At 42.9% G+C, this 16,472-nt stretch overlaps 1 protein-coding gene across 1 annotated transcript in view; it reads left to right on the top strand.

The window, feature by feature from the left end:
• CEP192 (centrosomal protein 192) overlaps positions 1 to 16,472 on the top strand; it is a 224,551-nt gene that overhangs the window by 63,491 nt on the left and 144,588 nt on the right. The window contains exons 17-21 of the mRNA XM_075062017.1: positions 1,573 to 1,707; positions 1,997 to 2,141; positions 9,100 to 9,290; positions 12,668 to 13,028; positions 13,399 to 13,563. Coding sequence (XP_074918118.1) covers positions 1,573 to 1,707; positions 1,997 to 2,141; positions 9,100 to 9,290; positions 12,668 to 13,028; positions 13,399 to 13,563 — 997 coding nt within the window. The remainder of the gene's footprint in view (positions 1 to 1,572; positions 1,708 to 1,996; positions 2,142 to 9,099; positions 9,291 to 12,667; positions 13,029 to 13,398; positions 13,564 to 16,472) is intronic.

The following is a 16,472-nucleotide window of genomic DNA, read 5'->3' as shown; positions in this document are numbered from 1 at the left end:
CTAGGGTAAAAGTTCTCCGACGAACGTGCACGCGCGGCGCGTACACCTACTTGGAATGGATATGAGCAACACATCTCGAAGAACAACAGTTACAAAGGTGAGTAACTGTGTTTTCTGGTCTCCCATGTTTAAGGAGGATGAATTCAAACTGGAACAGATACAGAGAAGGGCTACTAGAATGATCCGAGGAATGGAAAACCTGTCTTATGAAAGGAGACTCAAAGAGCTTGACTTGTTTAGCCTAACTAAAAGAGGGCTGAGGGGGAGATATGATTGCTCTCTCTAAATATATCAGAGGGATAGATATTAGGGAGGGAGAGGAATTATTTAAGACTAGTACCAATGTGGACACAAAAACAAATGGCTATAAACTGGCCATCAGGAAGTTTAGACTTGAAATTAGATGAAAGTTTCTAACCATCAGAGGAGTAAAGTTCTGGAGCAGCTTTCCAAGGGGAGCAGTGGAAGCATATCTGGCTTCATAAACTTATCAAGCTTAGTCTTGGAGGGAATGGTATGATGGGATAGCCTAATTTTAGCAATTAATTGTTCTTTGACTATTAGTGGTAAATATGCTTGATGGGATGTTAGATGGGGTGACATCCTTCGTCTGGCACTGTACCTATTACACATAAACTGCTTGCCTTTATGACCTTAGTTTTGAATTTAACAGCCCCTACAAGGTCTTAGTAGTGGCTAAGCCTGTTTCCCATTCTTTTCATTTTCACCTTGGACAAAGGGTATGGCTGCCCTTGAAACTTGAAAGTGTAGCCAAGGCCAAAGTCTCTCATTCCATTTTTCCGCTTGGTCTGTATAAGTGGTAAATAGCATTTACCTTGACGTGATATTTAAAGGTCTTTTGAAGTAACTTAAGAAAATTTTCATATTCTAAAGGGCTTTGAATAATTTTTTTCAGTATATTGGGGGCCACAAGAAGGTCTTTACAGTCTCCAAGTGCACATGCTCATGTTTAAGACAGTATTTTGGTGGTCTGTACCATCAGAAGGAGAAATCCCTTCTTGGGGGAATTAAAGGCTGCTCCAGGGACCACATCTAGGAATGGTGTGCACATTACTTTACAATAACTACGGAGCAGTGAGGTGGCCCTATTTCACATGTTTCATTATACTGAATGTTGCTGTACTTGCTGATTCAGCATTTAGAATTACGTTAATGTTAAATAGTTCTTAGGGTTCTGTGTAGATGGAATGAGAGTATTATTTGAAGAAACTTAATTAGCAGACAAGCGAAAACCTTGCTGATCTACCACTGCTTTTCTGAAGTTTAAGGAAATGCATGGTGTGTGTGGTTTTTTTTTTGCACAGTATTTTCATAATATTTACTACGTTAATTGCAAGACCCTTAGCTAAAGTATCTTGTAATATTTGTCAGCAGAAACTATTGTAGCTGTAACATCAGATTAACATCGGAATTATAACATGAAAGTGAACAGTGTACTTCTGGTCAAAGGAGGTACTTTGCTTCACACAATTCAATATTATGGAGGCAGTGACTGTTTAAGAATAATCAAATGTTGTTACTGTTGCTGAATTGTAAATGTTAATGCATTAGGAGAATTTCCACGTGCCTCATATTCACCAAGCTGCCACAGGAATGGATTCTGCAACTGCTAGTTATGAAGATTCACATGAATTGGAGAAAGCTGGACAGAATGTACAAAGAGAACCATTCTTCTTGCCAAAAATGGTAAGACAACTGGTACGTAAGACTGTTTGATAACTAAATCTTATTAAACTGTCTTCTTCATTATCTAAATAATCTCCTTTGGAACAGAAGCATGAAAGTAAGTTTGAAAGCTGGTAAGTGACTAAGCTAACAGGGATAGTACTTTTCCTCGTCAGAAAGTTTATTAAAATTGAATAACTCTTAATCTTAAATCTTTGCACTACAAGTGTTGTTTAGTAAATGGTTTACTGTTAACTTGAACAACTCTGTAGATGTAGCTATTGTAGCTCTGCACCTATTTCTTCAACAGATACGTGAAACTGACAAGCCAAGTTTCAGACCTGGACTAGAAGGCAATAGTTCTGATGAGACTTCTGTTGAAACAGTAGCCAATAATTCCAAAATAGAATACAGTCAACCTGATCCTCTGCAGACTATTGGTCTATCGGTAACAGGTATGTGTGTTTGGCAGTTGTGTACTTTCTTTTGGTAAATTTAGAGCTTCTGTTCATAAATTGCTAATGCGCACTACTTGAAAACTTTGTCACAGGGAAGACACTAAAATGTAGTTGAGATTACACTTCCTTTTCAGCCCCCTTAAAAAAAAAATGGCTAGGCAACTCTCCCCCTGAAAACGAATACAGAAAATTAGTGTGGCTATCTAAATAAAAATAAAAATGGATTGATGTCGGTGTTACTCCAAGTCTCTTGTAACTTAGAATCTTCCCAGAATGGTATTTTTACTAATTTAAAATGATAGACAGTTATGGTTCCCGAACTTCCCTGGTGACTCGTTACTCAGCTGTGTCCATCCACTCTTTGAGGCTGGGGAAAACAAAGCCCACAATGAGTAAACTTAGCAAACAGGGACTGTGCTAGAGCAATCTTAAAGGTGGTTCTTCCAAGAAGTCAAGATTTATAGAAGGTTTTGGAATTCAGTTAGTGTTTAGGTGTTCTTGCTGGGAAGGAGGTGGGGGTAAAAAAGTACAAAATATACATATTTTCTTAAGGTTAGCTCTCAGTATTTCCATTCCTATCCATTCCTATCCCTCACCTTAATCTTGTCTGGCAAAATTGTTAGTTAGCAATTTAAGAACTTTCAGATTCTGAATCTGAGGAACTATATCTCTTCCATACTCTTGTTTTAGGGCCTGATTCAAAACACTCCTGTTGACTTAATAGGCTTTGGATCAGAACAGAGTCCATTCATGAGTGGAGCAGCCATTTCTGCTGAGCTAATCCACTAAATCATTTTGGATGCCTGATAAGTGAAGGACTACTTGGCTGATCTGATGAAAGATACAGTTTTCTTCTGGCCAAAGATGTCAGGTTTGATGCTGCTGTCAAGAGCGTGGACTGATTTTTTGGGGGGTATCATTTCCCTTTCTCCATCCTTTTGGCAACTCCTTTCTTTTTTTGTGGCTGCACAGACTGCAGTTATGATTGACCAATGGGTCTTGGAAGTTACCTAGAAGGGTCATGCAAGTCAGCTCCTCTGCCATCTCCTGTCTCTCTTCAGGGACCCCTCTCAGAATTGCCTATTGCATTCAGAGTGACTCTTCTTCTATTGGGTGCAGTGGAGATGATGCCTCGAGTTGTGCAGCAAGGAATTCTGTTCCCACTACTTTCTTATTCAGAAGAAGAAAAGAGGATGCGATCCTCTTCATTTGTCACTTCAGGTGTCAAATGCTCATCCTTTTTTCTGTAATCCCCGTTTCAGATCCCATGAATTATTTCATGAGTCAGTTTATAGATGCTTCCATGTGTGCATTTGTTCAGCTAAAAGTGTCTGTGCTTCATGGTCAATGACATTCACTATCAGTTCAGAATCTGACCATTTTGGACTGCCAACAGCTCCAAGGCTTTTTACCAAATTGCTTTTTTGGTGGTAGCAACTCACTTGAGGAGACAAGGCCTTTACTTTGTACCCATATCTTGATAACAGGTTGATTCGGGGGTCACTGATCACAGCAGGTCACAAAAGGAGGTTCAAATAATTTTTCATCTATTCTCCTGGCTAGGCCTGAGGCTTACTACGGGCAAAATCTACCCTCACCCCTATCCATTTTATAGTTTATATGAGCAGTGGTGGTACCTTTCTCAAGGAAAGTTTTGCGCAATGTGTCACTTCACTTCACACCTCTTCTCTGCCAAAAATTTCAGTGTGAAGAGTCTGGCTCAGTTTGCTGTGACACATACTGTGACACTTGTTTTTGTGACTCCAAGTGCAAGGCTGAGTCTCTGCCCTCTTGAAGGATGGGTGAAATCTGTTTACCAACTGATTAGACACAGCATGGACTTACCTGTAGAGATCCCCCGAAAGTGCTGGAATCTCTGCTGTGGTGGACAGACCTTTAAAACATCTTATGTGGTGTAATGTTTTAATTGTCTCTCCCCTGCCCCTCAAACCTTCGTTATAGACTCATCCAAAGAGGTCTGAAGCATCTGGGCAACCTTTAAGTACGGGTCCTGTGGTCCAGGGTGGAGCGCATTGTGCATAATACTAGAATTCAGGGCTATCCATCTAGCCTGCAAGGAGTTTCTACCCCTCCTGCAGGGCATCACAACCCAGATCCTGAGGAATAGTATAATACCAGTGTGTTACAGAAACAGATGGAGTGAGATTGTCTCCCTTAAATTAGGAAGTGGAATTGGTCCATCCTGTATCAGCTCAACCTAATGGTCTTTCACTTACCAGGTGTCCAAAATGATCTAGTGGATTAGCTCAGCAGAAATGGCTGCACGACCTATAAATGGAGTCCTGGACTCCGTTCTTGATCAGAACATCCTAGAATGGTGGGTCCCCCCCTGCCACCATAGACCTCTTTTTGTATTGGCTTTGGTAGCATAGTGTTCTATAGTTTTTGCTCGTGGGGAGGAGTCTGAGGTCTCTGGCAAATATATCCTGATTCAGTTGGAAGGGAACTCTTGTATTTTTCCTCCCAGCTTGTTAAATCCCAGAATCCTGAGGAAGATATGACAGGAGGGGGCCAGCTGTTAATTCTGGCATTGGTGCATCAGTTCTGATACTCCAGTGGGATGCACCTGACTCTCTCCCTCCCACTTCCAGACTTCCCAGGCATCATTTCTCAGAACCAAAGTCTTGGGTTGTATCTGAACCAGGCAACACTATAACTAACAGCACGAAGACCAGCTGGCTGGCTGTTGACAGGAGCTGTTCTAAGGCAGTACAGGACATTTTGACTCAGAACGGGAAGGTTTCTAAAAGACTGACATACAGAGATAAGTGAAGGTGTTTTTTCAGTATGATCCATTAAAAGATCTCTTCAACTCATGGATTCCTCTATTTGTTACCTTGGACTTTCTACTGTCTTTGAAGCACTCAGGTCTGTCGGTTAGCTCTGTTGCAGTGTACTTAACTGCTGTCACCACTTCATTCACCTTTTGAGGGTCATGCAGTTATTCCCGCCCCACTGTATTAGGGTTTCAGGAGGGCCTGCTTCCCACCAGTCAATGAGCTCTTTCTTATTTAAGTCTTGAATGTGATGCTTCTATCATTGATATAACCTCTTTATTTAACCTGTGTCATGTTCATTCTATCACCTTTCCGTTAAGACAGTGTTTTTGATAGCTATCACTTTGGCTCACAGTTCATGAAATCCAGCTGTTGGTAGCAGGCCCTGTATACACCATATTTCCCACGGACCGTGTTATTCTTATACTGCATCTGAAACTTTTACAAAAAGTTTCAGATTCTCTTATTAAGCAATGTATGCACTTACCTGTGTTTTTGTTCCTGATTCTCATAGTTCTTCTGCATTGGCTATGTTCATACACTGAATGTTCTTAGATTATCTTTAACTGTGAACAACACAGCCGTTTTGTAAATAGTTTAGGCTCTTTGTAACTTCTGAAGATCAATCTGAGGCAAACTGTTACCTCTCAGATTCTTGAAGTGGGTATCACAGTAATAGGATCTCCAGAGGGTTGAACAAACAACCACCTCTCTCTTAGGTTAGGACATCGTCTGCTAAAGGTCAGATAACATCCGTAGTAGCATGTTTCCATGGGAGTCCCTCTTTCAGAAAGTTATAGGTCAGCTACTTGGAGTTTGTCATACATTTACTAATCATTAGTTCATTGTTCAGCGTGTAGATGACACCCAGTTTGGCAAGCTGCCCTACAGTTATTTAGATAGGACTCTTATCACTTGCCCCCACTAGGAGATTAATTGATGGGAACCATGTAGCAAATACTAGAATTATTATTTACCTCATAGTAACTGTTCCTTCAAGATGCTTTTGGCCAGATAGATCCCACAGCCTATCCTCCTCCCTATTGATACGGAGCATGGTATAGTTTTGGAGAGGGTCCAGGAGATTTCTCATAGACTTGTGGACATTCTGAGTTCGGCAGGGCCTTCTAGCATAGTTCTGCTGAACAGTGATAACATACTAGAGCCTGCCAAATCCTTGTAGCAGATGGCGTCCTCTGTGCCTCTGACAGCTAAAAGAACGGAGAGAATGTACCATGTCTGTTTTCAAGGATATGAACATTTACATACCCATCCTTCTCAAGGTTCTGTAGTTGTCTCAGCAGTGAATGAAAGAGTGCACCAGGATTGTCCCTCTTCTGCCTCAAAGGACAAGAAGGTAAAGAAGTTAGACTTGTTTGGTAGAAAAATTTATTCTGCATCTTGTCTACAATTCCATGTTACTAATCCACAAGCATTATTGGATAGATACATCATCTCCCTCTTGGGCAATATGCTTTAGTTCTCAGACAAGTTGCCAGAGGATGCTGGACAGGAATTCCAGGCTCAGTTAGATGAGGGCAAGATGATTGCTCGCACTCTCTGCAATCATTTTTAGGTGAGGCAGATTCGGGGGCCAGAGTCGTGGCATCTGCGACATGTGCAGATTTTCATGACTTCACTCCTTGGGCCTTCAGCAGGAAGTCCAGCAGGATCTCCTTTTTGAAGGTCCTCTCTCTTCTTGCAGACGTAGGCTGAAATGTTCCACGGTCTCAAAGATTCGAAAGCCACGTTGAAATTGTTGGGAATTGACACGTTTTTCCCTAAAAGATAGCAATTCTGCTTTAATCTCTGTAGAGATACCTGCCTTTTCCACTGGGACAGGCTGATCAACATAGAAAACAAGGCAAAACAGGAGAAGACTAACTCTTTCATTTCAGCTGGTTTAACTGTACAGCCTTAGTATGCTCCTCATGTAGTTGTTGGTGTGGTTTATAAACATGACTACAAAAATTTATGCAACACCTACTAGCCCAAGTAATAAGTCTGCTTGCCATGTCAAAGTATGTGGATGCTTTTGAGTTACACCCCTTCTGCTTAGTCTTTTGTTGACTAGGTTAGGCCTAAAAACTAGTCTCCTGGAAGCTGAAGTCTTAAACCATCCCCCCATTAATCTTGCCCCCTCCATATACCAATCAGTTAATGGTGGGCCACCATAATAACATACCCCCAGCCTGCCCAAATACAAGGAGCAGCAGACTGAGGAGCAGAATCCACAGCCATCCAGAAACCAGCAGTGGTGGATGCCCTCCCTTTCATTGTAGAAGGGCACTCTTTTCTAGGGAGTTGGCCCTGTTAACAGCACCCTAACAGTCAGAAGGCTCTTAACATTTAAGGGACTTTCTGCCACACTGGCAAAGATTTCTGCATGTCGGGGCCACCCAAGCAGAGGACTCTGAGCAGGGTTGGCTCTAGAAATTTCGCCGCCCCAAGCACAGTGGCATGCCGCAGGGGTGCTCTGCTGGGAGGGCGGCAGGCGGATCTGGTGGACCTCCCGCAGGCCTGCCTGCGGAGGGTCCGGTGGTCCTGTGGTCCGCAGGCAGGCCTTTGGTGGAGCTTTGGTGGAGCTCCTGCAGGCACGCTTGCGGGAGGTCCACTGGAGCCACCTGCTGCCCTTCCGGCGACCAGCAGAGCGCCCCCCGCAGCATGCCGCCCCAAGCACGCGCTTGGCGTGCTGGGGCCTGGAGCCGCCCCTGGCTCTGAGGGAGGCAGAAATAAGTGCAGCAAGACAGAGCCATCTGCTGGCATGGTGATGTCATTAAGCGGGTCCCACACACACAGACCTTGGATGGGGTAGGTTGGATCCCCAAGGCCCTCTATTACAATGGTGAGCATCCACCTAGCACACCTTACTCTGACTGCTCTACGCTTATCTCCCCTAATAGTGGCAGTGCTGGTTGTCTCTGCATGCTTAGTAAGACATTACTGCATTAGTTACATTCAGTACATGTTTGGTAAGTTTTCTTCAACCATAACCGCATAAAGCTTAAGCAGTTTTTTTAATAAATTAAACTACAGAAGGTGATGATGCTTGCCTGGCAAATATTTCTACTTGCCAGTTCTGCTTACAATACATGCTTTAGACTTATTTACATACTGTAAATTTTAATAGAATCACTTAGTGTTTTGCACCTGCAAATAGTTGTTTGAGCAACTTGCCTAGTAACCTAACCTTCAAAAATCATAGTCTTGCAAATAGTTCAAACTTCAGGATTATTTCCCCAGTAGAACAGAATGGACAAAGAAATGGCAACCATCATTCAGACTGAGACTCAAAAGCAGCAAACTAAAAGGCAAATTGCCTTTCCATATTCATATTCAAATAGCACTGAAACAGCTAAGTTATGATATACAAAAGAAAAATAGGAAACCAGATTTTCAGGATACTCTAGATTGATGCTTCTAAACCTTTTCCGTACTGTGACCACATGTTACACCAGAATTTGTGGATACATCTGGTCACTAAACAAAGGTAGCCCTTGAAACCTGTTTGTAACCCTTATGTTTTGATCCTTTGCCCTAAATGACTGCATGTTAAATTACTGTGGAACACATGTGACCACCTCATGTCTTTGGGTCCAGCCAGGGAACTGCCAAGTGTCTGGACCTCATCTGTTGTTTAAAACAAACATGTTATTACTGACCCAACAAACTACCCTCTCAGTTTTGACCTGCCATGCAGACTTTGGGCCACATTGAACTTTTATGTTTTGCTTAGCAGCATAAGAAATAACACTTGAATTCAGATTAAACCAGTGGTTCTCAAACTTTTGTCCTGGTGACCCCTTTCACATATCAGGCCTCTGAGTGTGGCCACCCCCCCAATACATTTTAAACACTTTTTTTTTTTATAGATTTAACACCATTATAAATGCTGGAGACAAGGCGAGATTTGACAGCTCGTTACCCCCCATGTAATAACCTCGTGGCCCTGTGAGGGGTCCCAACCCCCAGTTTGAGAACCCCTGGATTAGACAACTCAAAGATCAGTTTTTAAGATCATTAGATCTTAGTGAGTTACAAGAGAGCCAAAATTACCTCATGGTAAATGTTTCCAAAGTGAACCACTTTGTGGGTGTTATCACAGCAGAAAACTTAAATTAATACTAGTAAACCACTTTATTTCTCTTGTGCTGCAGGAAATGGTTGTGGCTCTGGAGATCTTGGTAGTGAAAGTGAAGGAACAGCTTTGGTACCACTATTTTTCCCTAACATGCAGAGTTTTGATACAAGGGGAATTGGAAGAAACATAACTGGAGAAGAAAATGAAGTCTTAGTCCAGGCTTCTTCCAAATATATGACTCTTGATGATATTCCTACTCACAGTGAGGTACAAGCAGTTCCTCAAACTTTTGTTACAACAAAGAAAAAAAAACATTTTTTTTTTTTGTGTTTGAATGCTTCCAATAAGTCTGTTTTAAAATATTGTCTTCATTTTCTGAGGACTTATGTATTATCAATGTGGGGTCCTTGGCAATGTGTCTGCAACTCCAGGTATCAATAAACATCTTATTTGGCTCTGTAGTGAGAGTGAAGCAGAATGGATATTGCTCTTCTAGTGACGAGCAGGAAGTAGATCTATACCTATTCTATACAATCTCATCCTCTCTCCCCCTCTTCCAAGACAGTGCTGAATGGACTGATGTGTACTGGAACTGTACTTCTGAGTCAGCCCTTAGAGCAGAGGGAAGACTCCAGAAGAGGGGAAGCAGAGTTAGTTCAGATGGGTCCTCTTTAGGTGGCCATATAATAAAGACTAGTATCTCTTACTCCTGAGGGCATTCTATGCCAAAAATTTAAATCTGCACACAAAAACATAAAAATTCTGCACATACAATTTGCAGATTTTTAAAATATTTGTCAAGTAAATGTGGAGGCTCCAGCATGACATTGTGGAGCACAAGCCACTGCCTTCACAGAGGTGGAAGATGACTGTGCAATTCCCCGCGGCACATGAACTCAGTGAGGCTGCACCCAACCCTGACAAGCTGCAATAAACAAGCCTGCACCAGAAACACCCAGGACCTTGCCCCTCTCTGCCAGGTGTACCGGGGGTGGGCAGGCAGGTTCAGCAAGGAAAGATCCAAGTGTGGAGGGGCTTAGTGTGGGGGGATCCAGGTGTGGGTTAAGAGGGTTCTGTGTGGGGCAGTCTGGATGCGTGCAGCTCAGTGGGGATCTGGGTGAGTGCTGGGGTGGGGGGGTTGGATGAATGGAGACTTGTTGTGGGGTTCTAGGTTCAATGGTAATGGGACTCTTCAGAGGGGTCTGGGTGAAGGTGGTTGAGGCTCAGTGGGAGGAGGGGGAATCTGGATGTGTGGGAGGATAGATCTTGGTGGGAGTATGGGGGCTCATTTGGGGTGGGTACAGATCCTGGGGGAGTGGGGCTCAATGGGGTGGAGATCCAGGTGCAGCTGGTTGGGGCTTGGTGGGGTAGAATGGGGATCTGGGTGCGGGTGGCTTGTCAAGGTGATCCAGGTGCAGGGAGAGTGCGGCTCATTGAGGGGGAGGTTGAGTGTGTTGGGGGGTGAGACTCTCAGTGGGAGGGTCTCAGTATGAGGGGATCTGGGATGCTAGGGGGTTGGGTGGGTGGGGGAGCAGCTCTCTGTACAGGGATCCTTCCCTCTGAAGTTGAGGAGCAATGGGTGCAGGAAACTGGGGCGGGGGGAGGGCGGGAAGGACGGATATGTGTGTGTTTGCAGAGCTTCCTTCATCTGGGGGAGAAATCGGGGTGGGTCTGACTCGACCCTGGGTATCATGCAGGAGAAGAGGAAGTCCCATCCTCTCGAGCCCAGCTGAGACTAGCAGTTGACCCCATCACATGGTAGGAGCCACCAGCTAGGTCTTCCCTAGTCTCACCCCCTGCCTCACAGGGATTTACCTCTCTGCCGGCTGCCCTGGGCACCTGAAACATACTGTTGGGAAGGGTCGTGTGACCATTCTTGCGGCTTCATTTTGCTTCCCCAGCAGAAAGTCCATTTTTTTGCAGAGAAGAAAAGAAATCTGCAGGGGACATAAATTCTGCGCATGCTCAGTGGTGCAGAATTCCCTCAGGAGTAATCTCTGTGGACTATTTCAGGGTGATTTTAAAATAGCTTTCCTAAAAAGATAGTTGTCTCTTGTATACAGGTATCACTGTATTTGGTCACTACAAATGTTCAGGTCTTTCCTTCTGACCCCCTCCGTCCTGATTCCTTAAATTTGTGGCATTGGCTTAGGAGATCTGGGATGTAATTTTCAGGCTTTCCTGAGACTGTTCATAGAATCCTGCTTAATGTATCCTTTCTTATTTATCTTAAATGCAGCTTCAGCATAATATTAATAACCTTGCTGCTTAATACCCCATGAGGGTATAAATATATATAAATATATCAGGGGGATTAACGTTAGGGAGGGAGAGGAATTATTTAAGCTTAGTACTAATGTAGGCACAAGGACAAATGGGTACAAACTGGATATTAGCAAGTTTAGACTTGAAATGAGACGAAGGTTTCTAAATGCATGAGGGAGTGAAGTTCGGAACACCCATCGAGGAAAGTAGTGGGGGCATAAAATTACTGGCTTTAAGACTATGCTTTGATAAGTATATGGAGGGATGATATGATGGGATAGTTTAATTTGGGCAATTGATCTTGGATTATCAGCAGCATAAGTCTGCTCAGTGGTCTGTGAGGGATGTTGGATGGGATGGGATCTGAGTTTACTGCAGAGAATTCTTCCTGGGTGCTGGCTGGTGAGTCTTGCCCACATGCTAGGGTTTAGCTGATCGCCATATTTGGGGTCGGGAGGGAATTTTCCTCCAGGGCGGATTGGCAGGGGCCCTGGAGTTTTTTCGCCTTCCTCTGCCAGCGTGGGGCATGGGTCACTTGCTGGTGGATTCTCTGCAGCTTGAGGTCTTCAAACCACAATTTTGAGGACTTCAATAACTCAGTCATGGGTTAGGGGTTGTTATAAAAGTGAATGGGTAGGGTTCTGTGGCCTGCTTTGTGCAGGAGGTCAGACTAGATGATCATATTAGTCCCTTCTGACCTACGAGTCTATGAGTCTAGGGGAAGAGAATATGAAAAAAACTAATGTGGGGCCACAAACACTAAAACTGTCTTAATCATAATTGTATGACATCACTACAGGGCACGGGTGATATTGTTTCTGTCTTACTTTGTATTTCCATAGTTTGGCTTGTTTTGATTTCTGTTATTTGTAATCCTAACTATAAAGTTCCAGTGTTTGTAATGCTTGGTCTGGGAATAATTACATCCCTGTAATTTAAGTTTCTCATACAGTGCGTTCAAGTTGAGAGTATGTAATGTAGTTTGGGTATTTTGGCTGGGAATAAGTTAAGTTTGAATATATGTTGAGGTCTTCATTTTACTCGATTATAGCCAGCCTTAAGAATATAGCGTGGATCCAATTGGAAATGGTGATAGAATGACTTCAGCGTTATCAAATGGGATCATAACATGAGAGAGTCTAGTAAGACTGCATGTTAATGTTAGTAGTTCCTAATCTAAGTAATTACTAAAAATTAGTCCAAATTATTTTAATTTTAGTTTAAATGTGCATTCTATATTCAGCTGCTACTTAAAACAATCATCTAATCTGTGTAAACTGGACAAGATGGCTTAAGGCCAAATCTAACTAGAAACACTTACTAGTTTTGTTTGCGTACAGATAATGTGCGGACTACTTTAATTTTTTTTTATTCTTAAGGATGCCATTAATGGTGAAGATGTACTAAATTCCATCAGTGTTGCTGAATTCAAACTAGATTCATTATACCTTCAGCACATGGGTGTCAATAAGACTGTGGTTGATCTCTCCGATGCTATTTTAGAGCAGAGAACACAATTCTCTAACTTTTGTCATGCCTTTTCATCTGATGCTGAAGAAGTATTGCACGTGACAGATGGGGTATTTGTGTGTGACACAGCTCCTCAAAGTCCTGTCAATGAAAATGAAGCTGTGACTGATACAAATCTAGTTGATGAGTGTGAGCTTGGTCTGGCTGATACTTACCTGTCTCCAACTGCTGGTGGTAGAGCAAATGAATATCAAGATGCAGCAGAAGAAGGTTAGTTGCTGTAAAAATAGCCCATTAGGGCAAATGACACAAGATTGGTTTGTATAGTGAGGGAACTAAAATTGCAAGGTAAGCTTTTTCCTAAATATACCAAAGGTTTATAAGAAAAGATCTAAGCCTAACTTAACTAGAAGAAATATCTAGTTCAATTCTGAATACTATTTTTTTTTATTGATTATATTTAATATATTAAATCACATAGTAAAACTTGAATTGTGGCGTGTTGTACAGTTCATAAAAATGTTATTTCAATGACATTAACTAATATAAATTACAAGTTAGAAAATGTAACTAACGAACAAACAAATTGCTGGAATCTAAGAGACTACTTTGTTTTGTATCCCTGTATCTTGCTCTAAAGTAAATTCAGCATTTTATGACCTGGATGACCCACCACATAGTGTTGTCTATCAAAATGAAGAGGGAAAATGGGTGACTGATCTGGCATATTATACCTCATTTGATAAAGAGCAAGACTTAAATCTGCCTGCAGACAATAAAATAAGTGAGGACTTCATAACTGCATGTAAGTAACCTTTTTTTCTTGTTCTACTGACTACTTGGTTGCATATAATTAAGACTGCTTTCTTTCCAATACATGATCATAGTAATAATTGGTGCTACCACAGTCTTTAGTGTCAAGTATAAATCTCTGGTCCTGGAATCTGTGGATTTCCCAAGACTGGATCATATGGCTAAGGCTATGTTTATGTCATTGAGGTCATGGAAGCCACGGAATCCAATACTTCCAGAGACCTACGTGATATTCTCTGCTTTAGCCCCAGGGGCTGCAGGACTCTGGAGGTGACAGCCACTGGGATCCTGCCAGGGTTCTGGCGGCACCAGCGACAATTGACTGGGGGGCTGCAAAGTTCCAGCGACAGGTGACAGGCTCCGGTGGGGGGGCGGTACTCAGGGTTCCAGGGACAGGTGACAGCCTCATGGGGAGAGGGGAATGCCTCAAGCAAGCAGCTGGGGTATCCCATTTTCTCTTTGGGAAATATGGTCACCCTACAGCTCTCAGCTGCTGTGGATGGAGGGAGAACCCCAGTGCTCTCAGCCACCACAATGGTGAGAGAAACCATGGAGCTGCAGCAGCAAAAGTCACAAACAGGTCACAGCTTCTGTGAATTCTTGTTTATTGCCCATGAACTGTCCATGATTTTTCTACTAAAAATAACCATGACAAAATCTTAGCCCTACATACGGCTAATGGCTTCTTTCCCATGTCTTCTCCTTCCATCCTCCAGTGAGGATTGTGGTTTAGAGGATCTGTTGACTCTCACACAGACGTGTCTGTTTATTGTTGTGTAAGTGAACTGGCTGTCCAAACACTACAGGAGTGTAGAACAAAATTGCTTTTGGAAACTAGTCACTGCCACCCTATAATCCCACGGAGAGGCTATTATAATAATTCTCTATCACCCAATGTATATGGAAGACTCCCAAAACTTCTGGAAACTCCCTAGCAAAATGTTTTTTCTCTCTTTTTAACATCTGTAGTTCCATGGAATGCTACATTTTCTGAACTGTGTATATTCTAATTACATACAATATGTGAAGATTGCAAAGTCAATTCCTAAGTTAGGAAAAAACCTTAATTCTGTATTATGCACCTTAATTTCTTTTTGTGTGTGTGCGCGCGCGCACACACACCTTCATTATGATGGTCTTAGTTCCATGAGTCCTTTTCCACAGGACACAACCCTTAACTCACTTGCTGAGATATATGGTGCTCAGTGAATGAGGCTGCCATTCACTGCTGCGTACTTATTCAGAGTATGGGCCCATGTCATATTTACTACATACCAGTCAAACGTTGCACTGAATGTGGAATATTTTATTTCTGCATAGGCTTTCTTATTTTGGTCACCACCAGAGTGAATGCCTCATGGACAATTTATTTGTTTATCATCACCTTGGTAAACAATAGAAGTAATATCCCTATTTTACAGCCAGGAACTGAAGTGCAAACAGACTTGGGCAGAAATGTATCAGAGGGGTAGCCATGTTAGTCTGGATCTGTAAAAGCAGCAAAGAATCCTGTGGCACCTTATAGACTAACAGACGTTTTGGAGCATGAGCTTTCGTGGGTGAATACCCACTTCGTCAGATGCATGTAGTGGAAATTTCCAGGGGCAGGTATATATATCCCCAAAGCAAAAAAGCTTTAGAGATAACGAGGGTAGTTCAATCAGGGAGGTGAAGGCGCCTGTTCTAAAGCAGTTGAGGTGTGATAAACCAAGGGAGGAGAAACTGGTTTTGGTAAGTTGGCAAGCTCATTCACAGTCTTTGTTTAATCCTGAGCTGATGGTGTCAAATTTGCAGATGAACTGGAGCTCAGCAGTTCTCTTTGGAGTCTGGTCCCTGAAGTTTTTTTGCTGCAGGATGGCACCTTAATGTCTGCTATAGTGTGGCCAGGGAGGTTGAAGTGTTCTTCCTACAGTTTTTTGTATATTGCTTTCCTAATATCTGAATTTGTGTCCATTTATCCTATTCCGTAGAGACTGTCCAGAGTTTTGGCTGATATACATAGCAGAGGGGCATAATGCTGGCATATGATGGTGATATATTACATTGGTGGACTTGCAGGTGAATGAACCGGTGATGGTGTGGCTTGGTCTGGTTAGGTCCTGTGATGGTGTCGCTGGTTCTGTAGATATGTGGGCAGAGTTGCCGAATCTAGGTTTGTTGCATTGGATTTCGGTCTCTAGAGCTATGAGTTAACTAATGGTGCGGTGGTACGCAGTTACTTGGTGACGATAATCTCTTCAAGGTTGGCCAGGTTTTGTCTGTTGGGCGAAGGACTTGGCATTGCCACCCCAAGCCTGTGGGAAAGCTGAGGGATCATGCTGTCCCAGGATGGGTTGTCAGAGTCCCATGACGATGTGTGTTGATTGGGTTTTAGCGGCTGAGCGATACTGACTGCACTTGTGAAGCGGTGCCTGTTGGTTACTGTTTACTTGGGTTTGTTCTTGCGTAGGGTGGCTTCTGTGTGTGACATGTCCTGCTCTGTGATTGATCCTGGGGCTCCTTATTTCCTCGTGCAGGTATCGTATGGGCTTTTCACGAGCTGTGTGGGATGATTTTGTTAGGTCTAGGTTTTCTCTGTACTGGCTAGGGGTTAGACAGTTCAAGTACCTTGCGGCTGTTTCGTAACTTCATGTCTCTTGCACGAGGTGAGATCACATCAACTACTCAGTCCTGTTGATTTGTGATGCCATCCGGATTCGGGTTTGAGGGTCCAGAGCCGCATGGTCCTATTCTCTTGAGGTAGTGCATATTAGAGGTCGGTAGGTTATTCGGTCTTATTGTTCCGGGTGGTTGTTTAATGTGACCATCACATTTATTTGCACATCGTGGTGTCTAGGAAGTGGACCTCTTACGTTAGCATTGGTCCCATGGCTGAGTTGATAGGTGGGTGGAAGCTCTATT

Source organism: Chelonoidis abingdonii, chromosome 2 (assembly GCF_003597395.2).
Source record: "Chelonoidis abingdonii isolate Lonesome George chromosome 2, CheloAbing_2.0, whole genome shotgun sequence".
NCBI classification, from domain to species: domain Eukaryota; kingdom Metazoa; phylum Chordata; order Testudines; family Testudinidae; genus Chelonoidis; species Chelonoidis abingdonii.
Note: the sequence above shows the minus strand (reverse complement) of the source record. Positions and strands in the feature narration are given on the sequence as shown.